The sequence below is a fragment of the Hemitrygon akajei genome, chromosome 7 (assembly GCF_048418815.1).
Source record: "Hemitrygon akajei chromosome 7, sHemAka1.3, whole genome shotgun sequence".
Taxonomy (NCBI): domain Eukaryota; kingdom Metazoa; phylum Chordata; class Chondrichthyes; order Myliobatiformes; family Dasyatidae; genus Hemitrygon; species Hemitrygon akajei.
In genome coordinates this window covers 57,784,539-57,810,226 of record NC_133130.1, presented here as the reverse complement: position 1 = coordinate 57,810,226, position 25,688 = coordinate 57,784,539, and the positions used below count along the sequence as shown (strand labels likewise).

The 25,688-nt window shown below is 39.3% G+C and overlaps 1 protein-coding gene across 21 annotated transcripts in view; it reads left to right on the top strand.

The window, feature by feature from the left end:
• LOC140730474 (neurexin-1) overlaps nucleotides 1-25,688 on the top strand; it is a 1,634,325-nt gene that overhangs the window by 350,185 nt on the left and 1,258,452 nt on the right. For all 21 annotated transcript variants that reach the window (XM_073050928.1, XM_073050924.1, XM_073050929.1 and 18 more), the window contains one exon: nucleotides 9,277-9,306. In XM_073050928.1, the coding sequence (XP_072907029.1) occupies nucleotides 9,277-9,306 (30 nt within the window). The remainder of the gene's footprint in view (nucleotides 1-9,276; nucleotides 9,307-25,688) is intronic.

The window sequence follows — 25,688 nt, the reverse complement described above, 5'->3', positions numbered from 1 at the left end:
TTACAAGGATGTTGTCTGGATTGGAGAGTATGCCTTATGAGAATAGGTTGAGTGAACTTGGTTGGCCTTTTCTCCTTGGAGCAATGGAGGACGAGAGGTGACCTGACAGAGGTGTGTAAATTGATACAAGGCATTGATTGTTTGGATAGCCAGAAGGTTTATCCCAGGGTGAAATAGCTAACACAAGGGGTCGTGGTTTTAAGGTTCTTGGAAGTAAGTACAAGGGGATATCAGAGGCAAGTTTTTCACACAAAAGGGAACAAAGAATGCATTGCCAGTGAAGGGGGTAGAGGCAGATACTCTTAAGAGACTCTTAGATGGGTACATGGAGCCTAAAAATAGAGGGCTATATGGTAGGGAAATTCTAGGCAGTTACTGGAGTAGGTTGCATTGTCAGCACAACATTGTGGGCCGAAGGGCCTGTAATGTGCTATAGATTTCTATGTTGTGTTCTTTTGCTTTATTGTAAATGAAGGACTCGGCGGATGAGATCCACAGTAAGATCCAATGCCCAGGAAGGTGGTTCTGTAACGCTCCAAGGAGAGTGAAGGGCACAGTGAGGCACAGAAGGAGTCATGGTCATCTGCTACAACCAAGGAAGACCCCAGTTGTGATGACAACTCGTACAACTGGACCAAGTCTTCAGAGATGGGGAGAGTGGACCTGTCCTAGTGTAGTATATTTTCTACTTTAAAAATTCTCCCACTGGTTTTCCTGTCATCATCAGATACAACGGATAACCACCAACAAATGAATAAATTCAACACAGCCACCTAATGCAGATAATGGACTGCCTTCATACAACTTTTTCAATAATTTCATCCTCCAAATCTTTATTTTCATTGTAACATTGAAGATGTGTGTTGATACCTTCAAATTCTTCATAGTTACTAACTTGTTGAAATAGTGAAATTGCTTCATTTTCAGTCCTGACAGTTTCTGGCATCTCCAGGCCTGGATGCTTGAACCAGAGTGAGCAAAACAGTTCTGAATTGTCATGATGCTTATTTCTTATCAACTATCAGTGACAAAGATTTCTTTTTTAACACAATACATTAACTGATGCTATTTTAAAAACACTATGTATGGCATTGTGTCTAACAGCCACACAAACACGTGACTGACACTAGTTAAAAACTATTTGGTAGAAGTCCCCTGTCCCAATTAAGTGGCATAGTGTCTCAAACAGTAAATGAAGGGAATCCCAGCTATTTTCTCAAATAGTTTTTGTTTTTTAGGAGTTGTTAAAAATAAGCAGCTGTCCTGAATACTACAGTGGAGTTAACTGGAATCCACTGTATATTGTACAATGGCTTCCAATTGCACAATTAACAGCATTTGAGATAGCAATAGATACAAGAAAAGACAGACAGACATACTTTATTGATCCCAAGGGAAATTGGGTTTCGTTACAGTCGCACCAACCAAGAGTAGTGTAGAAATATAGCAATATAAAACCATAAGTAATTAAATAATAATAGGTAAATTATGACAAGTGGAAGTAAGTCTAGGACCAGCCTATTGGCTCAGGGTATCTGTCACTCCGAGGGAGGAGTTGTAAAGTTTGATGGCCGCAGGCAGGAATGACTTCTTATGACGCTCAGTGTTGCATCTTGGTGGAATGAGTCTCTGGCTGAACGTACTCCTGTGCCTAACCAGTACATTATGGAGTGGATGGGAGACATTGTCCAAGATGGCATGTAACTTGGACAGCATTCTCATTTCAGACACCACCATCAGAGAGTCCAGTTCCACCCCCACAACATCACTGACCTTACAAATGAGTTTGTTGATTCTGTTGGTGTCTGCTACCCTCAGCCTGCTGCCCCAGCACACAACAGCAAACATGATAGCACTGGCCACCACAGACTCGTAGAACATCCTCAGCATCGTCCGGCAGATGTTAAAGGACCTCAGTCTCCTCAGGAAGTAGAGATGGCTCGGACCCTTCTTGTAGACAGCCTCAGTGTTCGTTGACCAGTCCAGTTTATTGTCAATTCGTATCCCCACGTATTTGTAATCCTCCGCCATGTCCACACTGACCCCTTGGATGGAAACAGGGGTCACCGGTGCCTTAGCCCTCCTCAGGTCCACCACCAGCTCCTTAGTCTTTTTCACATTAAGCTGCAGGTGATTCTGCTCACACCATGTGACAAAGTTTCCCACCATAGCCCTGTACTCAGTCTCATCTCCCTTGCTGATGCATCCAACTATGGCTGAGTCATCAGAAAACTTATGCAGATTGCAAGACTCTGTGCAGTAGTTGAAGTCCGAGGTATAGATGGTGAAGAGAAAGGGAGACAGGACAGTCTCCTGTGGAGCCCCAGTGCTGCTGACCACTCTGTCTGACACACAGTGTTGCAAGCGCACGTACTGTGATCTGCCAGTCAGGTAATCAATAATCCATGACACCAGGGAAGATACTTTATGTTGACTGTTAAACTATTAATACAGTTTAATTAAATGGAAACACTCTAGCTAATTGAATTTTTAGATCAGTGCCACCTTGAAGAGGTTAAATGTTTTAAGTGATTATTTTAAAATGTGTGACCCTGGTAGATACTTATCCTTTGCAGAAGGTAAGGTTTATACATAAGACTATAAGTCAACCAAAGTATTCTATAGCTTATTCAAGGAATTTTCACAGACCTTCTCTGAAACTTCATTCAATATCACTGCAAGTGAGACAGTCATTAGTCACATGGAATTGCTATTAAAGGCAGTGGCAGTCTGTATGTAGGAACTGTCATTGCAAATCAACATAATATATACTGTACTTCAGTCACATCGTCCTTTCCCTTTCTTCCCATTAAAATGGCAACAAAATAATTGTACCAGAAGATTGTGAAAATTCAACTGTCAATACTAAATAAAAATGTAAATAGTTTGTAATTTAATTTTTGTATTCAACTTCAGATTTAAGAGAAATCTGGAGATAATACTTGTTTGTGTCTGATCACGGATGTATATTCACTCTTGCTTAAAAATTAAGGCAAGTTTTATTTACATCTGAATAGTACAATTCTCTTGAGGATTTACAATCAAATATTTATTGAAGGAAATCTAAGGCATTTTTCAGTGAATCTTGTTTCCATAAGATGGACAAGGGTTATTCTGAAGAGGATACATTAAGGAAGAAAGCTGCAGATAAAGTGTTGAAGAGTCTTTGAATAAGTAACATACACTTTGCTTGAGCTCTTATGTCAGTTTTGATGGTGGATGGTTCATGTTTCAAAGGATCAAAATTAATGCTGGACTGAGATTTTGGTGCCTACTGATCAATCATTACAATGTATTTGATTGTTGATCTTCAATTCAGGGTACTTTTAAAATTGAGTAGCTATTTCGGATTTATTGCAGTCTTTAATTGACTCAATTATTATAATTTTGAATTGTTGGCTGTCCTTTTTATCTACTGATTGTATGAGCATTGATTTAAAATTTAGGGGAGAGATCTCAGTTACCCCATTATTATCTGCACCTGAAGCAAGTCTCAGGCAGATGAGTTGTATGCACTTTCGAAATGTTTTTTTCACTTCAGCATACAGACTGGTATATTATAAGTGTTACACACACACAAAGTGCTGGAGGAACACAGCAGTTTAGATAGCATGAATGGAAATGAATAAACAGTTGATGTTTCAGGCCAAGACCCCTCATCAGGACTGAAGTGAAAGGTGAATGCCAATATTAGGTGGGAGGAGTGAAAGGAATACAATCTAGAAGGTGATGGGTAAAGTTATGTGTGTGAGAGAGGGGGTTGAAGTACAAAGCAGGGAGGTGACAGGTGAAAAAGGTACAGGGCTGGATAAAAAGTAATCTGATAGGAGAGGAGAGTGGAGCCTGGGAGAAAGAGGAGGAGGAGGAGGGGTACCAGGGGAAATGATAGGGAGGTGAAGAGAACAGATAAGGGTGAGGGGGTGGGCAGGGTGGGGAATTAAAGAAGAGGGAACATTCAATTTAAGTTAATTTCCTTACCTCCCCTTCTAATTGGGCACTCGTGTTTGATGAGGGATATTGAAGCTTTGTGCAGACACATCAGGTGTAGGTAGATCAGGTCAAGCTAATCACTTGATAGGTATGGGTTGTAGGAGTATACTGAAGAAACGAGGCAGTAGAGACAAAAATAGATATTAGGTATCCCTGGAAGTTAATATAAAATGAGAGTTCTAAAGGATTTGAAAATAAGGTTCATCATTATTTCAAAACAGCAACATCAAGTGCAATAAACTTGCAATAATAATTTGAACTGATACTTTCCATTATGTTTGTCTATTGTCTTTGTCAGATTTATTTACATTTATTCCTCTAGTTGTAGATTAATTTTACTTTCTCATATGTGACTTGTTTTTGACTTCTAATTCCTCTAGTTTCAACAGCCATATTACCCTATGCTCCACCTTTTCTGATCTTTCGTATATCCTGTGATTTCAGAGTACCTTCCTCTTGTGCATTCACTCTCCATTTACCTGTATTCCTATCCAAGTTTTATTCTTTCCTGCTCAAAAGACAGTCATTCTGCTGGTCAAGCTAATTGTTGGTCAGTAAACCTATTATGAGCATTTCCAAGTAAATTTATTATCATAGTACATCACCATATAATATCTTGAGATTGATTCTCTTGCAGGCATTTCTTGGAAAATAAAGAAATGTAATAGAATTTCTGAAAAACTATTCTGACAAACAATCCATGTGCAAAGGAAGACAAATCATTCAAATAATTGAAGTAAACAAATAATACTGAGGCATGAGTTGTAGAGTCCTTGAAAGTGAGCCTGTATGTTAGGGAGTCAGTTCAGCACTGATCTGAGTGAAGTTATCCATGCTGGTTCAAGAGCCTGGTGGTTGTTGGGTGATAACTGTTCTTGAACCTGGTGGTGTGGGAAGTAAGGCTCCTATACCTCTTGACCGATGGGCTAGATGATGGAGGGCTTTGATGGAATAAAAGCCATCAAATGCTGCCTTCTTGAGGCAGCATGCCTTGTAAATACACTGAATGATGGGGTGAGCTTTGCCTGTGATGGACTGGGCTGTATCCACCACATTTTGTAGACTTCCATTCCTGAGCATTAGTGTTTCCATACAAGGCAGTGAATCAACCAATCAGTATCCTCTCTGCAGTGCATCTATCAAAGTTTGTCCACATTTTAGAGATCATGCTGAATCTATGCAAATGTTTAAGAAAGTAAAACCACTGCCTTGCCTTCTGATAGCCCTTCAAGCTGGTCCCTGCACAGATTCTCTGATATGGTAATGTGAAGTAATTTAAAGTTACTGACTCTCTCCAGCTCTGATCCCCTGGCTCATAAACCTCCAACTTTTTCTCCCATAGTCAATAACCAGATCGTTGGTTTTGCTTATGATTAGTGTGAGGTTTTTGATGGCCCATTCTACCAGATTTTCAATCTCCATCCTTTATGCAGATTCATCACCACATTTGATTCAGCCAACAAAACTGGCATTATCAGTGAACTTAAATATGGCATTGAAGTTAGATTCAGCCACACAATCATATTTATAAAGCAAATAGAACTAGGAATGAAGCACAACCTTGTGGTGCACCTGGGCTGATGGAGTTTGTGGAGGAGATGTTGCTGCCACTTCAAACTGACTTTGATCTGCAAGTGAGGAAGTTGAAGATCCAGGTGCACGGAGAGGTATTGAGGCCTAGTGCTTGGAGCCTTGTGTTTAGTTTTAAGGAGATGATAGTGTTGAATGTCAAGTTATATTCAATGAAGAGCATCCTGATGCATGCATCTTCAATGTCCAGGTGTCCCAGAGCTAAGTGAAAAGTCAGTGCCTGTTGTGATTGTAGGCGAATTGGGGGAGATCTAAATCACTCTTCAGACAGGAGTTGATATGCCTCATGAGAAATACTTCATCACAGTGGATATAAGTGCTACTGGACAACAGACATTGAGTCAGTTTAGCATGTACTTCTTTGGCATGGGATGCTTGAACCCTTCTTCAGGCATATGACTTCAGACTGTCAAAGCCAGAGGCTGAAGTTACCAGTAAGCGTTCCAGCCATACTCAGCCAGGTACACCACCTGCACCTGATGCTTTCCTTGGGTTCACCCTCATGAAAGATGTTCCACTGTCAGTCTCTGAGACTAAAATCATAATCATCAGGGGCTGTGAGGTTTTGTGAAGTTGCCTCTATGTTAAAGTGAGCATAAGTCATTAAGCTCTTCTAGGAATGAAATCTTGTTATTTATGTTACTTGGTTAATGTTTTGTAGGTGATATTTAGAAAACATTCTGTAGTTAAATATACTAAGATGAGCGGGAAATCCTAACTTCCATGTTTTGTATCTGGAGTTCTTCCCACTGCCAGGTTTCCATCTTTTACCTAAATCTTCCCATTTGTTATGATTTATGTTGAATCTAGATCTGTGAGAATTCATGACAGCTTTGGTGCTTTGCTCTACACACTTTCACATTTTCCATACCTTGCTGTTCTTTAACAAGTTATTGAAAATGCAAATAGTTTAGCCTGACAACCAATGATTCAGACAGGAATATCTTAATGGAAACTTGTGTAGGTAACATTAAAAAACCCAAAATGCTGTGTTGAATTTAATGGCATTGAATTTCAGCAGCACGTTTAGTCTAAAGAGTCCCGAAGACAAATATCCAAAAGAAAATCCCTGCACTCTCCAAGTTCTAAACTAATAAGCGGATAAGAATTATTTGCCAAATATATTTACAAGTTTAAGTGATATAGAGGAGCTGAAAACATTGCAGTGCAGATATTAAAATAGTTGAGTCCCAATCCAGGCCTTGAAAGAAATGCAAGAGTAATCTGATGTGCTGGAGGCTCTTGAGGTTATACACAACTGAGGTTTAATATGTTGGGGCATCATACAACATGATTATTTGAGAGCTTTCTCTATACCATTCCAGTATGTCTTTGTGGATGCAGTGGCAGTGATTTCACACAACTCGGACCTTCTGATGATCCGTGAGCTCCCCGGCTCAGCCATTATATGCCACGGTTTCTTCCAATGTGCTCTCTCAGTGTATTCTTCTGAAGAGAGTCTGTTCTGAGCTGATGAGTGAATAGCCTTTTTATATTTCAAAAATAAACTTTATTAATCATAGCTAACCAAGTAACTAACCAAATAAGTAAATGGAAGTCTTCTCCATATAAATATTTACTGTGTATCTAGATATCCTTTGTACTTAAAAGAAAACTTCGACTATTTTGAGTGACAAAAAATCTACTGGAGGAATTCAATGAGTCAAATAGTATCTGTGGGAGAATTGTTGTCACTTTGGGTCAAAACGTCAAACATTTTTTCCCCATAACTGCTGCTGAATTCGTGGAGTCCCTCCAGCAGTTTGTTGGTTGCTCCAGCTTCCAGCATTTGCAGTCTCGTGTATCTCAGTTAACTTTTTTCAATTCTGTCACAAGCTTGATGGCAGTCTAGCTGATGCAGCCTTGCCCAGTGTTTCTAAAACACACCTAACACTGGTATCTGAAGAGATGCCTGTGTGATGTCAGGATGTTTTAATGTGTTTTCATGAAATGGTAGATTATCTCCCTATCTTTAGCATGTAAAATGAATGTGAAAGGCCAGGATTAAAGTTCAGTGTGTAGACAGAGCAAATAAAGGATGTGGCTGGTGAAAGATCATTATGCAGGGTCAGTAGGGCATCAGAAGAGTGGAAAAGCTATTGTCGAGATCATAACTTGTTGCTGCTCATCACCACTGTACTTGGCTTGGGAGTCTTGATGAATGTTCTTCCTTTAATATTTTGTATTGTATGCCCTAACTTTTATTTGATTTGGAAACATATTTAAGTGAACAAACTTTTTTTAAGATGAGTATAATATAATTATATTGTTTTATGTGTCACATTTTAATCCAATGAAAATGGATTAAAATGAATACTTGTTAATTTACAGAAGATTCTTGCTTGTCAAATGCAAAGGAAACCTTTAGTTGCAAAGTACTATCCACAACGATGTGGATTACCGCAAGGACCTTTGGGAGCTGGAAGGCAATGTGCTGATGATCCTTCACTCTGAATTATCACCCAGTTTTTACAACCTTGGTGTGAATAGCAGAATCAGAATCATTTCAGAAATATTCTTTATTCCAATTGCCCATGCCCAAGCAAATTTGGATGTACTGAGGCAAGAGCTGGCTCTCCATTCATTTTAGTTATTCTTCAAAGAGAAAAACAACAATGAGAGAGAACCCCACTCCAGGTTAATTATATCCACAATAAAGTTCATGTATTTAAGTTTAACATGAACAGAGCTGACAGAGTTCTAATTTTTAAAAAATGCTGGATATGATTTTTTTGCAAAACTAATGAAAATTCTTTTTTCTGTGTTTATTTTGGTCAAAAAGTGAATTTAAAAGGAAGCAATATAATAACATAGCCAGCCACATCAAAACAATTCTGATAAGTGTGGAAACTAGTTAAAAATCAAATGTGTATTATTGCATTTTATGTCAAAATAATAAAATATGACATGGAAATTGCTTCACATTAGATTTAGAAATAGTGGTTAATAACTTGAGATGAGAACTTTTTAAGCATTTAGCTTTATTTTATTGAGACATTATTTGCGGAAAAATTGACATAAGTATGTTAAAATTAAATATTGACTTGAATATAAAAGGAAAATGTTTGAGCAATGAATATTAAGTACTCAGCTCTTAAAAATAAAGGTTTATGGTGCAGAGAGAGCATATTTGGCTTGTTTTGTGTATGTTAACAATTCTACTCCCCTTTCAACTACTGTCACTTATCTGCTTTCTCCTTTCAGTGTAAAATATATCACAGGTTCAATTATTTTTTTCCTTTAAAAGACACAATCCTGTTTCTCTCAACTACTTAGATAGATACGTTATTCATCCCCATGGGGAAATTCAACATTTTTTCCAATGTCCCATACACTTATTGTAGCAAAACTAATTACATACAATACTTAACTTAGTAAAAATATGATATGTATTCTTGTATTTTAAAAAAAGCTTCTAATTTCTTCCCTCATAGTAACACCATTAAGTTGAAGATAACTTATTATTGATTTTCTGACCGGGGAATAAGACTTCCCGTTTACTCAAGTAAAGTGCTTCATAATTTTAAAAACTTCTATTAAAATGGAAGTAAGTCACCAGTGTTGAGTACTTAAAAATCCATATTACTCTTTCAATTCCTTTTCGATCAAAATTGTTTGTTTCTGAATGTGATATTATTATAAGCTATTTAAAAACTCAGCAACGATTAACTAGTCAAGATTTTCTTCATTCCTAAGGAGTTATCTCTAGCAACATCTACAGGACTGGTAAGTCTTTCTAACATTTATTTGCCTTGTGTTTGTAATTTCTTTGCTATGGTTTATATCTATGACAAGTAAATTGCTTTTGTTTATTTGTATCTTGCACTCAAGACTTGTCAATCAAACTGTCATTGTCTGCATTTAGAAACAAAGTAGCTGTTGATTTATTTACAAGTGCATTTTTCAGAACCCCTGTTTCCATGAGAGAATGCAGGGACCCTTAGGGAATTTGCTTTCTGTGACAAAGTAAATAAATTGTTTGTAAATTATCTTGAAATTGATTTGAGCCATTTTGATTTGAATTTTTTTGTGATATTGACATTTTTATTTAGTAATGTGCGTGTGTAATGCGACAAAAGCTTTGAGTTTAAAAAAAGCTGCTTTATTGCAGTATATTGCTTTTAACATCCAATTATGTAAAGATGCTACACAGTAGAGTTATGCAGAGTTATATTGAACGGCTGAGCGGCATGCAGAACAATTACTACAGGTTGAGTAACCCATATCCGAAATTGTAAAATCCGAAAACCTCCAAAATCGGAATCTTTTTGATCGCTGACATGACGATTCAAATGGAAGATCCCACAAGATGCTGGGAAGTTCTCAAGCGTTGAGCAGGGCTCTGCTCACCACAGGCAGTTCTTAGAAGTAACCTGGCGTATGTAACGGACAGCAGTTAATGAAAAACAGGAAAACACTGCATAAAGTGAAAAATGAAGATCTTGATTGTGTATTGAACGAGTGCATTTGTCGGCATCGGAGTAAACATATGCTGCATAATGGTATACTGGTCCTGAAACAAGCAAAGATCTATCATGACAAACTGAAAATTGAAGGTACCTGTGAATATTCAGCAGGCTGGTTACAGAAATTTAAGAAAAAACATGGTACTTAATTGTAAAAGTGTCTGCTAATCATGAAAATCTAGCACCAGAACAAGTCTCCAATACTGTTTGCTTTTATATCTTACGTAAAACATTTTTTTAAAAGAAGGAAAATACAAATACAGTTTATTGTAACCTTTCAATCAAAACACAACATCAGAGTTGGAGACTGAAAGCCAGCATCGTAATTGGAGAGTGAAAGACTGCAGTTGTTAGTTTTTCAGCAGCTGATTCAGGTTTTCTCCTGATGGTGCTGTTCTGCTTTTGTTACCTTGCACGCATTATATTTTCATGATATTAATGGTGTGTAATATTTTTACTGTTAAGTACACGTGTGTGATGAACAATTGTAAGGCAAAACTCGTATTCCAAAATCCAAAAAAAGTTCAAGACACTTCCAGCCCTTGCATTTTGGATACGGGGTACTTAACCTGCATTAAATTCCAGATTCTGCATCATAATGAATAATTAACTTTGCTTTGTACAACAGAATTTAGGAAAGCAGTAAAACAAATAATTGGGTTATTCTACCAAATAACAGTTATTAATCAAATATGCAATATGTTAAGAACTGAGCCATGGACTTTATTGTGCAAATAGCACCACAGCTGATAGTTTTTGCTTTGTTTTAATTGCTTCTGGGGGTGTGGGGGTAATGCTCGTCCACCCTGCAAATTTATGAAATCTAAGTAGGATTAAATTTGTTTAAGGGTCATGATGGTACAAGGGTTGACAAAATCAGGACTGGGTGTCTCCTTCCTTATAGTTTCTGGTAGTTACATATGTTTCCTCCAAGACCAGAATTTAATGCCTGAATTTACCCTTGGGTCTAATTATAATAGAGAAATATGACACCTATGAGATGGTCAGGACACTTTCAGGGCTTTAAATATCACCACGCTCATTAAATGGATTGAATTGGGAGAATCAGAAGGGTAGTTTTTCCACAGAAAGGAACAAAACCACAATCTGAAAAAATTCTGATAAAGGCTGTTCCTTTCAAAATATGTGCATGTTAATTTATTTATGCTGTGTGAACAAGCTTGTCTGTAAGGCCAGCAAAATCTGACCATGGAAGTGATGATTGGGTGTGTCAAAACTAGGTTGAAGAAAAATGGAGAATAAGCTTATGTGTAAAGGAAGTTGTCACAGAAATAGAGAAAGTAATTTTAACTCTGATTTGTTTTATATTGGGCAAATGGGTATGTCAGCAATGAAGGTCCTCCATCTCTGGCAGTGGTCAGGGTTTCTTACACCGTGTCAGTGTCTTCCTCTCTGTTTTCACTACTGTCAGTCATGCAATTATGAGATTGAGTTAAAGAGCCGAGAGGTAATGTTGCAGTTACATGGGACCCTGGTCAGTCACCACTTGGAGTATTGTGCTCAGTTCTGGTCGCCTCACTACAGGAAGGATGTGGAAACCATTGAAAGGGTGCAGAGGAGATTTACGAGGATATTGCCTGGATTGGGGACCATGCCTTATGAGAATAGGTTGAGTGAACTCAGCTTTTTCTCTTTGGAGTGACGGAGGATGAGAGGTGACCTGATAGAGGTGTATAAGATGATGAGAGGCATTGATCATGTGGATAGTCAGAGGCTTTTTCCCAGGGCTGAAATGGCTGTCACGAGAGGGCACAGTTTTAAGATGCTTGGAGGTAGGAACAGAGGAGATGTCAGGGGTAAGTTTTTTTATGCAGAGAGTGGTGAGTGCATGGAATGGGCTGCAGGTGATGGTGGTGGAGGTGGATATGATAGGGTCTTTTAAGAGACCCCTGGATAAGTACATGGAGCTTAGAGAAATAGAGGGCTATGGGTAGCAGTAGGTAATTTCTCAGGTAAGTACATGTTTGGGCCAAGGGGCCTATATTGTGCTGTATGTTTTCTATGTTTCTAAGTCCTGGGTAGAGACTGAAGAATACCATTGCATTCAGACGTAGAAGGATTCGTCATTGCTGTTTCAGTAGCAGTATTGTTTGGCCAATCAGGTTTGGTGGCACGAGCTGAACCCTCACACCTGGAGGACCGGTGGACCACTCTTAGTCTGTCCTCTATCCTTTGACCTGTTTGACATGGGTGACCCTACCAAGAGCAAAGCTTCAAGCCTTTACTCCAGTCAATAGAGCTCTTCGGGTCATTGAAGCCAACAACCACAGCAAGGTTGTGGTCCTTTTGGAGGTTATATTGGAGAAGGAGGAACAAATTTATAAGCAAAGAAATTGAGAATTTTTGCTGTAGTTGGCAGTAACTCAAATGGATGATTGATTTAGTAGCTGCCAAAAGGATATATTGCTTTATATAATCTGTCTCCAAATGCCGAATAATGTGAATTTTGCCTCTTGCAATATAAGAACAAAATGAACTTTATTTTGCTATGTTTGAGCATCAAGATTATTTTTCATTAGAAAACTATAGAAAAGATGCAGCTTGAAAACATAGTCTGTACCTGGAGTCTGATAGCATCTAAATGGGAGCTCTAAAACATTTGCACTCGAATTTCCTTGGATAGTTTGCCCCTTACTGGCAACAGTTATTACTGAAGAAAAATTAGACGCCAAGTCCTTTGACTGTAAGTTGCATGAAATTTATATTCTATGTTCTGGCTGCTGCTTGTAAGAAATGATTGTGAGGGCATCCTCTGGGTGCTCAAATTATTCAGGGAACTGTCAAGAAAATGTTTGTTAGAAGACTTAACATATAGACACATGAAAATAATGAAACTCACTTAATTGAATGTAATGGTTAGCAGAACGCTTTACAATACAGGCAATCAGGGTTCAATTCATGCAGCTGCCTGTAAGGAGTTTGTACATTATCCCCATGAATGCATGGGTTTCCTCCGGTTGCTCTGGTTTCTTCCCACAGTCCAAAGACATGTCAGTTGTTAGGTTAATTGGTCATTGTAAATTGTCCTGTGATTAAATTGGGGTACTGCTGGGTAGCAAGGCTGGAAGGACTGTACGTCCTTATCGGGGGATCAGAGGTAGAAAGGATCAGCAACTTTAAATTCCTGTGTTATCATTTCAGTGGACCCAGCATGTAAGTGTGATTATGGGGAAAAAAAAAAGCACAGCAATGCCTCTACTTCCTTTAAAGTTTGTGAAGACTTAGCATGAAATCTCAAACTTTGACAAATATCTATCGATATTTGATGGAGAGTTTATTGACAGGTTGCATCACAGCCTGGTGTGGAAACACCAATGACCTTGAATGGAAAAACCTATAATACCTGGATATGGCCCAGTCCATCACAGATAAAGTCCTTCCCACCGTTGAGCACATCCACATGGAGTGCTGTCACAGGAAAGCAGCATCCATCATCAAGGACCCCCACCACCCAGGCCTTGTTCTTTTCTCACTGCTGGTTTCCTCCTCCTGAAGGCAATAATTGGCCCATTGGTCTTGCTGATATTGAGTGAGAAGTTGATGAGGCACCACTCAGTCAGTTTCAATCTCACTCCTGTAGTTCATAGTTCAAGTTTAATTGTCATTCAACCATACATAAATACCCATCAATACATCCAATTAAAACAGCATTACTCCAGGGTCAAGGTGCAACACACAGTACCAACAGTCACAAACAGCACAAAGGATATAGTACAGATCAGATATCAAGCATATATAAGATATCAGTAAAATACAGTCACCACTTTTGATTCGGACAGCAACAGTGGTGTAATCAGCAAACTTAAATATGGCTTTGAAGCTATGCTTAGCCTCACAGTCATAAGTACAAAGCAAGTAGAGCGAGGCTATGCACACAGCTTTGTGATATACCTGTGCTGATGAAGGTTGTGGAGGAGACATTGCCGATCTTGAAATGCCTGGGGTCGGCAAGTGAGTTAATCACTGGCACAAGGTGATATTGAGGTCATTTACTATTATGAAGCTTATTGATTAGCTTTGAGGGGGTGATGGTGTTCAATGCTGAGCTGTGGTCGATAAAGAGCATCCTGATGTATGCACCTTTGCAGTCCAGATACTCCTGGGTTGATTGAAGAACCAATGAAGTGGCATCTACAGTGGACCTTTTGTGCAAATAGGCAAATTGAAACAGATGAAAATCGCTTCTTAGGCAGGATTTGACAAGTTTCATCACCAACCTCTCAAAGTACTTCCTCACTGTGGATACGCATTAAGTGCTACTGGATGATGGTCATTGAGGCAGATGTTCTTCTCAGACACCAGTACAATCGAAGCCTGTTCAAAGCAGGTGGCTATCTCAAACTGCTGAAGCAAGAGGTTAAAGACATCGGTGAACACTCCAACAAGTTGATCAGCAGAGGTCTTTAGTTCTTGGCAAGGTAATCATGTGGGTTGGATCCTTCCTGAAACACGCACTCACGTTGGCCTCAGAGACTGAAATTGCAAGGTCATTGGGGCTGTGAGCATTTCTGAAGTTTCCTCCATGTTTTGATGGTCAAAGTGAGCTCATCTGGGGGTGAATCCTTATTGTCTCCTTTGCCACTTGGTTTCACTTTGTAAGAGGTAATAGCATTCAAGTCCTGCCACAGCAGTCTAGCATCCTTCAATAGCACAAGTTTGGCCAGGAACTGCCACTTCGCATGTGAGATTGCTTCCAGAGACCCTACTTAAACCTCTTGTTTCCTGGTGACCAGACCTGAATCACACAGATCTGGCTCTTAGTATACTGCAGATCTCATTTTTCATCTGGGGCTTCTAGTTGGGGAAGCCTCAATGATTTTGTAGGGATACACTCATCCATGATTGTTTTAATAATGTCCGTAAAAACAGTGGTGTCTCCATTGCAGTCCTCTGAGTCCTTTAACACACTCTAGTTCACTGACTTGAAGCAATCCTACGGCCACGTCTTTGCTTCCTGTACCCACCTCTTTGCGATCCTTATTTCTGCAGCCTTGCTCCTTAGCCTCTGCCTATCTGCAGGTAAGAGAAGAAGAGCCAAATGACCAGATTTCCTGAAGTGCAGTCGAGGCATGGAGGGAAGGCATTCCTAATTGTAGTACAGCAGTAGCCCAGTGTGTTAGACCTCTGGGGCTGCAAGTTATATGTTGATGATAACTGGGCAGAGATTTCTTCAAACAAGCCTGATTTAAGGCCCCAACTATGATTTGAAATGTGTTGGAGTGGGCAGTTTCTTGTTTAGTGATGGCACCATTCAATAACTTGAATGTGGATTAACACTGGATTTTGGCATTATGTGAACTGCAGCCAGGATCATGGAGGAGAACTCTCATGGTAAGTAGAACAGTTGGCATTTAATAGTTTGTTGTTCCAAGTCGGAGGAACAAGAATCTGCCAGGACTGCTGTGTCCGAATACCACAGTTTATCATGAAACACGTAACCCATCTTTTGCCTTCTCTAAATCAGCAGCTTGGTCCATCCTGTCATCGAGAAGTCTTTTTGTCTGATCATTGAATTCAGTGTGTTCAGAGTAAGCCGTGGCTCTGTGAAACACAGAATGCAGCAATTTCTCATTTCCCTCTGATACGGAAGTCTTGACATTGAGTCATCAATCTTGTTCTCCCGCAACTGTACATTTGCTAACAAGAGGCTGGTTTGGAGTTCACTCTTTTTTTTCCCTCTGTAATGGTGATGTACCTTTGTCTGCTTAGTGGTGTGGTCCTGCATTCTTGAGAGTTGAGTCTGCCAAGTCCTTCAGGAGATTGTGAAATTCATTAAGATGGTTCAAAATATATTGTTTGAAAGGAAATTACTGGCTGCAGATTCCAGCAAGTGTAATTCAGAAGTGGTGTATTTAGAAATGAGAAAATCTGCAGATGCTTGAAATCCAAATGACACACACAAATGCTGGAGGAGCTCAGCAGGCCAGACAGCATCTATGGGGAAAAGAGTTTACAGTTGACATTTTGGGCCAACACCCTTGGGTACAGTCACTGTGGTTCACTGGTGCCATCTTGGAAAGGGAAAAAAAATTCAACTTGATAAGGGAAATACCAGGGACTCAACTTTCATTCCCAGTTTGTTATGAGAGGCTTAATACACAATCTAGATTTATGCCTTTATATAGGAGACCCAATGAATTACTAAGACTTGTAAAGCTTTCTGAGATTATATAAGTAATTCCTGAAGTCATGGAATCATAGAAAATTTATGACACACAGATGTTCATCCCATTGTATCTATGCCATTGACAAAGAATTGTTGTTGAAATCAAAAGGGTTTCAAAGGCCTGGAAATGTCCAGCAGATCAGACAGTGGCTGTGGACAGAGAACAACTAAGTAAATAGCACAGATGGATAATTCAATAGTAGAACTTGCTGTACTGACTGCTGGGTGGAAATAGCTATTCTGAAATTGTTAAAATTATTCTATTAATCAGGTGGCACTGAGAAACAGCTGAATTATCTTACTGAACGTGGCCTTGCTCATTTTATTCTATCAAAGCTATATATGATATTATACTACTTAATCAGATTTTCTCTCTGTTCCCTGCTCATCCTAATTTTGTCCTCGTTTTTGAGTTTTGAGATTTTTGAGATAAAAAAGAATCTCAACAGTCTTTCCAGTGTGCTCATTTTTTCCTGTTAAAAGCCTCCTATAACTGTGATCTCTGATTTTGCCATCCAGTACTTGTCACTCAAACCGATTGTGAAAGAATGCCGACTTAAAATTGGTGTCTCTGTTAATCCTTGTGATCTTTTCAGTTTTATTCTTCATGCTACTTTATGGCTAATTGGACAAAATTTCAAAACATTTATAAGTCAGCTAGGTTGCCTATGACTGTGTTGCTGTGTAGGCAACAAAGAGATTTCTTTCCCCAATATGTATTTGAGAATAGGATATTTTGTATCAGTACAACATTGATGACTATACTGCCTTGGTTAGTTAAAATAATTCATTGTAGTTAATGAACCTTGCTGCTGGGTTGGGGTTACAGGTTTCCCCCTGCTATCTGAAAGTAGAGCGTTCCTATGAAACCTTCCGTCAGCCGAATATGGGAAACATTTTTGAGCGTTCCCAGATCCAGAAAATAACCTACCAAAACATTCCAAATAGCATATAAAACCTAAAATACTAACATATAGTAAAAGCAGGAATGATATGATAAATACACAGCCTATATAAAGTAACAATAATGTATGTACAGTGTAGTTTCACTTACCAGAATCGGGAAGATTTAGCCAAAACCGATTCATAGAAAAAGTTGGCATGTACACATGCGCACCCACCTGCCCGCGCAAGGCTTCACGGTCACGGTAGTCTTTCTCAGGGTAAACACAAGTTTAAAGTGGGTGCCTTTTTTCATAAAAGTGAAAAATCCTCTTTAGATTTCTTTCGGTTGGCGAAAACGGGTACAAATGTAAGTCTTTCGTAAAAGCGAAGTGGTGTAAAGTGAACTTTCATAAAGCAGGGGACACCTGTAATAAATATTATTCTTTACTGTTGAACTAGTAAATTAATAAAATCATTGTATTACCAATTCATTTGGTGAGATTGCAGCTTATCCACCATGGTCCAAGTTAAAGTGCAAGTTAGTTTTAATTGAAATAATTAACAAAATGATTATGGTAACTAATTGGAAATCCCCACGAAGCTGGTGGACTCTTCAATCACCAAACTGCAGTGAAAAATTAAAATGGTTATTTTTTTAGTATTTCATCTGAGAACAGTGTGGTAAGCCCACAAGCTCCATTCTTTAGCTCCTCTATATTTCCCATTGACTAATTTTATTAAAACGGGTTCTTAACTGCTCTCTAAAAGAAATGGGGGGGGGGGGAAGAAACATTTTGATATGCAATGTTACCCAGCTGCTGGAGGAAGCAAAAGTAATATCAAATTTTGGATTGCATTATGTGTTTAGGAGTGAATAGGTGAAAGCTAGATTTATTAATGAATTTCAGTTTTGCTGTTTGGACAGTAACCATTTGGAAATGATCATCTTTGGGTTTCATTCACAATCAATAAGATGAAAATCAGTGGGGTGTATAAGGAGATGATAATCAGTTTCACCAGAATATTGAACTGATGCAAATGTTTACAAATTTCCCTATCTCTCTTCATAATAGTAGTGAAAATACTGTCTACTTTAATTAGATGTGATTGAATTTTTCTCAGTCTGCTATCAATTTGAAATGGGTAGGCTGTTTCAATTCAGTTAATGGTTATTAATTAATTCTGTGTTAACAATCTTCTTTGGAGATGCCATTAATAAATTTCTTGACAAATGTGGAATGATTCCTACTGATAACTGAAAACATTGTTATTTTCAATTCAGCCTCACTTATCTAATCCAAACAATGGGGACTTTACACCTTGTCTGAACATAGAATGTCTGAATTTTAATTATTTCTCATGATCTCCTATAATAAAATCAGCAGAACACCAGAGAAATTATCATTGAAAGCAGAATGATTTTCTTATCCACAATTTTGAGAAATTCATCTCTGTAAATATCATTAGTAAAATCAGCTTGCTCAGAACATATTTTTAATAAAATAACTTTTTTTCTCAAATTAACCAAATTGCAATTAACTAAGCAGAAATCTCTTGTCAAATGTTAATTCAGTTTCGTGGGTAACAGCAAATAATTAGTTCCAGTACACCCGGAACTTGATATTTTAATGTTTTTAGTGACAGACATAAATGCTTAGAATCTTCGTTATCAAGATGTGTTGGTGCCATTATTGAGAAAAATGTCTACATACTCTAGAGGTGAGCTAACTTATTTTTCAGATGTGGGAAATGCAATACTGATTATTATGGAGAAAGGAGAAAATCTTCATTGCACAAAAAACAATGCATGGCAATAGAACACATATGAACTAAGTGATGCCATCACCTCAGGAGTGCATGAGTTGTGTTGTGTATCTTAAGAGTAGAAAGGTGAGGAAATTTGTTATTGTACAATTAGACCATTAGGAGGGTGTGAAACAAGAAGAATCCAAGTTCATGTTAGCATGAGTGGGGCAACTGAAATTGTTCGCGGTTACGCAATTAACAGTATTAATGCTATAATGGGAAACTGAATATGCAATTGAGGGTGGGGGTGTGATGGTAATAAATTCTATTAGCCAAATAGCCATATTTTAACCACAGAATATATTGTTAGCTGTGAAGAAACAGTGCTCACTGTTCATTTATGATAAGAAACTTCACTGTTAATATCCTATTTCAATGCCAATTTATATGTGTTGTGAAGCAATGAGAAGCTACTCTTTTGAAAGTGATCTTCAAGAGCTAGAGCAGGTCTGTAGCTTATATCAAAGTTTATGATGGTATTAAATATTTGCTTTCATATGAAAGGGATGAGGCAAAACAATTTTCCCGGCATTTTTAGTGGCATTTAACAGGCAAGAACCAAATATGTATTTTTTTTTACCATATATGTAAACATCATATTTCTTGTTAAGATACTTAACAAATTCAGGAAGAGATGGAAATTAGAACAGCCACATGATTTCCATATTTTATCCCCATGTATACGTCTCAGAAGGTAGTATTCAGTTTACTTCAGAACAGTGGTGAATACTGATAACCTGACAATAGACAGTAGGTGCAGGAGTAGGCCATTCCGCCCTTCTAGCCAGCACTGCCATTCACTGTGATCATGCCTGATCATACACAATCAGTACACCTTTCCTGCCCTCTCCCCATATCCCTTGACCCCGCTATCTATAAGAGCTCTATCTAACTCTCTCTTGAATGCATCCAGAGACTTGGCCTACACTGCGTTCTGGGGCAGAGCATTCCACATATCCACCACTCTCTGGGTGAAAAAGATTTTCCGCATCTCTGTTCTAAATGGCCTACCCCTTATTCTTACACTGTGGCCTCTAGTTCTGGACTCACCCATCAGTGGGAACATGCTTCCTGCCTCCAGTGTGTCCAATCCCTTAATAATCTTGTATGTTTCAATCAGATCTGCTCTCATCCTTTTAAATTCTAGTGTATACAACCCCAGTCCCTCCAATCTTTCAACATATGACAGACCTGCCATTCCGGGAATTAACCTTGTGAACCTACGCTGCACTCCCTCAATAGCAAGAATGGTCTTCCTCAAATTTGGAGACCAAAACTGCACACAATACTCCAGGTGTGGTCTCTCCAGGGCCCTGTACAGCTGCAGAAGGACCTCTTTACTCCTATGCTCAATTCCTCTTGTTATAAAAGCCAGCATACCATTAGCTTTCTTCACTGCCTGCTGTACCTGCATGCTTGCTTTCATTGACTGATGTACAAGAACACCTAGATCTCGTTGTACTTCCCCTTTTCCTAACTTGACTCCATTTAGATAGTAATCTGCCCTTCTGTTCTTGCCACTAAAGTGGATAACCTCACATTTATCCACATTAAACTGCATCTGCCATACATTTGCCCACTCACCCAACCTGTCCAAGTCACCCTGCATTCTCATAACATCCTCCTGACATTTCACACTGCCACCCAGCTTTGTGTCATCAGCAAATTTGCTAGTGTTACTTTTAATCCCTTCATCTAAATTATTAATGTACATTGTAAACAGCTGTGGTCGCAGCACCGAACCTTGCGGTACCCCACTGGTCACAGCCTGCCATTCCGAAAGGGACCCGTTAATCACAACTCTTTGTTTCCTGTCAGCCAGCCAATTTTCAATCCATGTCAGTACTCTGCCCCCAATACCATGTGCCCTAATTTTGCCCATTAATCTCCCATGTGGGACTTTATCAAAAGCTTTCTGGAAGTCCAGGTACACTACATCCACTGGCTCTCCCTTGTCCATTTTCATAGTTACATCCTCAAAAAAAACTCCAGAAGATTAGTCAAGCATGATATTCCCTTCATAAATCCATGCTGACTCAGACTGATCCTTCTACTGCTATCCAAATGTGTCATAATTTCCTCTTTTATAATTGACTCCAGCATCTTTCCCACCACTGACGTCAGGCTAACCGGTCTATAATTCCCTGTTTTCTCTCTCCCTCCTTTCTTTAAAAGTGGGACAACACTAGACACCCTCCAATCAGCAGGAACTGTTCCTGAATCTATAGAACATTGGAAAATGATTACCAATGCGCCCATGATTTCTAGAGGTACCTCTTTAAATACCCTGGGATGCAGACCATCAGGTCCCGGGGACTTATCAGCCTTCAGACTCAACAGTCTATCCAACATCGTTTCTTGCCTAATATAAATTTCCTTCAGTTCATCCTTTACCGTAGTTCCTTTGGCCACTATTACATATGGGAGATTGTTTGTCTCTTCCCTAGTGAAGACAGATCCAAAGTACCTGTTCAACTCATCTGCCATTTCCTTGTTCCCCATAATAAATTCACCCTTTCTGTCTTCAATGGCCCAATTTTGGTCTTTAACTATCTTTTTTTTGCTATTCACATACCTAAAGAAGCTTTTACTATCCTCCTTTATATTCTTGGCTAGTTTACCTTCGTACCTCATTTTTTCTTGGCGTATTGCCTTTTTTGTTATCTTCTGTTGCTCTTTAAAAGCTTCCCAGTCCTCCAGTTTCATCTTTGCTATGTTATACTTCTCTTTTATTTTCATACTGCCCTTTACTTCCCTCGTCAGCCACGGCCACCCCTTACTCCCCTTAGGATCTTTCTTCCTCTTTGGAATGAACCGATCCTGCACCTTCTGCATTATTCTCAGAAATACCTGCCATTTTTGTTCCACTGTCTTCCCTGCTAGGGTATTGTTCCATTGAACTTTGGCCAGCTCCTCCCTCATAGCTCCATAGTTCCCTTTGTTCAACTGTAATACTGACACATCTGATTTTCCCTTCTTCTTAAATTGTAGGTTAAAACATATATTATGGTCACTACCTCCTAATGGTTCCTTTACCTCGAGGTCCCTGATCAAATCCGGTTCATTGCACAACACTAAATCTAGAATTACCTTCTCCCTGGTAGGCTCCAGTACAAGCTGCTCTAAGAATCCATCTCGGAGGCACTCCACAAACTCCCTTTCTTGGGGTCCAGTACCATTCTGATTCTCCCAGTCTACCTGCATGTTGAAATCCCCCATGACAACTGTATCTGTTAATAACTGACTGTTGTTTGTACCTTAGTATCTAGGCACTTCACACTAATGACCAGAAAAAGGACATGAAATACTACATGTATTAAATTTTCATTATCTCAAATCAGATATTAAAGTCAAGTAAAAGATAAATTTTCCAAACTTTCACGATAGTGTTGATCAGAGCAGCCAGACATAATGGCAAGCATTATATCAGCAAGATGGGCAATATATTAATTCAAACTGGCTGTGTGCATTGCATAAATTTACTAGGATGTTACCAGGGTTTCAGCACTTAAGTTACAGAGAAAGGTTGAACAAGTTAGGTCTCTATTCATTGGAGCGTAGAAGGTTGAGGGGGGATTTGATCGAGGTATTTAAAATGTTGAGAGGGATAGATAGAGTTGACGTGAATAGGCTGTTTCCATTGAGAGTAGGGGAGATTCAAACGAGAGGACATGATTTGAGAGTTAGGGGGCAAAAGTTTAAGGGAAACACGAGGGTGTATTTCTTTACTCAGAGAGTGATAGCTGTGTGGAATGAGCTTCCTGTAGAAGTAGTAGAGGCCAGTTCAGTTGTGTCATTTAAGGTAAAATTGGATAGGTATATGGATAGGAAAGGAGTGGAGGGTTATGGGCTGAGTGCGGGTAGGTGGGACTAGGTGAGATTAAGAGTTCGGCACGGACTAGGAGGGCCGGAATGGCCTGTTTCCGTGCTGTGATTGTTATATGGTTATATGGTTATAAATGTAAAGAGTACATAATGATTCAAAAAGATACATTTGAATAAGTATGTTTATTTAACCATAACTTATAATCCATTCTTTTCACAGAACATGGAATCTTAGGACTGCAGCAGTCAGTTGCCACTATTATTCCACTTGGAAGCAGGCATTATTGCAGATACACAAACTGTGGAAGAAATAAATAACTATTCTTGAAAAAGAGGACAGGGCGAAAGAACAATGGTGGGGGATAAGTACCTTTTGGGTAGAGACTGCTGAGAAGGATTTTGTAAAGGATGTCCAAGATATTGAGGAGCCGCACTGTTTTATAATGCAATCCTGCATTCTAATAGAGGCAGTAGTAGTGAATTGAGGAGGCATTTTCAATTCAAACATATTTGCCTCCATCTTCTGAATGCCTGCTATCAGTTACAAACATCAGCAGTAAATTTTTCTTAGAAAACAGACAAAATCCATGTGCCTTTCAATGCATTAACACCCCTGACAGAAAATGGAGCACTCTTTAGACCATATCGGCTTTGCATTAGGAATAGCTTCACATACTCATCCCAACACCTGGATGGCTGAACAGTGGGAACTGGTCATTCAGCTCAAGCTTGTACCCAGGTTTAGTCATAGAAACATAGAAAATAGGTGCAGGAGTAGGCCATTCGGCCCTTCAAGCCTGCACCACCATTCAGTATGATCATGGCTGATTATCCAACTCAGAACCCTGTACCTGCTTTCTTTCCATATCCCCTGATCCCTTTAGCCACAAGGGCCACATCTAACTCCCTCTTAAATATAGCCAATATAGCCTCAACTGTTTCCTGTGGCAGAGAATTCCACAGATTCACCACTCTCTGTGTGAAGAAGTTTTTCCTCATCTCAGTCCTAAAAGGCTTCCCCTTTATCCTTAAACTGTGACCCCTCATTCTGGACTTCCCCAACATCGGAAACAATCTTCCTGCATCTAGCCTGTCCAATCCCTGTAGAATTTTATACGTTTCAATAAGATCCCCCTCAATCTTCTAAATTCCAGTGAGTATAAGCCTAGTCGATCCAGTCTTTCTTCATATGAAAGTCCTGCCATCCCAGGAATCAATCTGGTGAACCTTCTTTGTACTCCCTCTATGGCAAGGATGTCTTTCCTCAGATTAGGGGACCAAAACTGCACACAATATTCTAGGTGCGGTCTCACCAAGGCCTTGTACAACTGCAGTAGAACCTCCCTGCTCCTGTACTCAAATCCTTTTGCTATGAATACCAACATACCATTTGCCTTTTTCACCGCCTGCTGTACCTGCATGCCCACCTTCAATGACTGGTGTACAATGACACCCAGGTCTCATTGCATCTCCCCTTTTCCTAATCAGCCACCGTTCAGATAATAATCTGTTTTCCTGTTCTTGCAACCAAAGTGGATAACCTCACATTTATCCAATTAAATTGCATCTGCCATGAATTTGCCCACTCACCTAACCTATCCAAGTCACCCTGCATCCTCTCAGCATCCTCCTCACAGCTAACACCGCCGCCCAGCTTCGTGTCATCCGCAAACTTGGAGATGCTGCATTTAATTCCCTCGTCTAAGTCATTAATATATATTGTAAACAACTGGGGTCCCAGCACTGAGCCTTGCAGTACACCACTAGTCACTGGCTGCCATTCTGAAAAGGTCCCGTTTACTTCCACTCTTTGCTTCCTGTCTGCCAACCAATTCTCTATCCACATCAATACCATACCCCCAATACCGTGTGCTTTAAGTTTGCACACTAATCTCCTGTGTGGGACCTTGTCAAAAGCCTTTTGAAAATCTAAATATACCACATCCACTGGCTCTCCCCTATCCACTCTACTAGTTATATCTTCAAAAAATTCTATAAGATTCATCAGATTTGATCTTCCTTTCACAAATCCAAGCTGACTTTGTCCGATGATTTCACCGCTTTCCAAATGTGCTGTTATCACATTTTTTGATAACTGACTCTAGCATTTTCCCCACCACTGATGTCAAACTAACCGGTCTATAATTCCCCGGTTTCTCTCTCCCTCCTTTTTTTAAAAAGTGGGGTTACATTAGCCACCCTCCAATCCTCGGGAACTAATCCAGAATCTAAGGAGTTTTGAAAAATTATCACTAATGCATCCACTATTTCTTGGGCTACTTCCTTAAGCACTCTGGGATGCAGACCATCTGGCCCTGGGGATTTATCTGCCTTTAATCCCTTCAATTTACCTAACACTACTTCCCTACTAACATGTATTTCCCTCAGTTCCTCCATCTCACTAGACCCTCGGTCCCTTACTATTTCCGGAAGATTATTTATGTCCTCCTTAGTGAAGACAGAACCAAAGTAGTTATTCAATTGGTCTGCCATGTCTTTGTTCCCTATGATCAATTCACCTGTTTCTGACTAAAGAACCTACATTTGTCTTGACCAATCTTTTTCTTTTCACGTATCTATAGAAGCTTTTACAGTCAGTTTTTATGTTCCCTGCCAGCTTCCTCTCATAATCTTTTTTCCCTTTCCTAATTAAGCCCTTTGTCCTCCTCTGCTGGACTCTGAATTTCTCCCAGTCCTCAGGTGTGCCGCTTTTTTTTGCTAATTTATATGCTTCTTCTTTGGACTTGATACTATCCCTAATTTCCCTTGTCAGCCATGGGTGCACTACCTTCCCTGATTTGTTCTTTTGCCAAACTGGGATGAACAATTGTTGTAGTTCATCCATGCGATCTTTAAGTGCTTGCCATTGCATATCCACCGTCAACCCTTTAAGTATCATTTGCCAGTCTATCTTAGCTAATTCACGTCTCATACCTTCA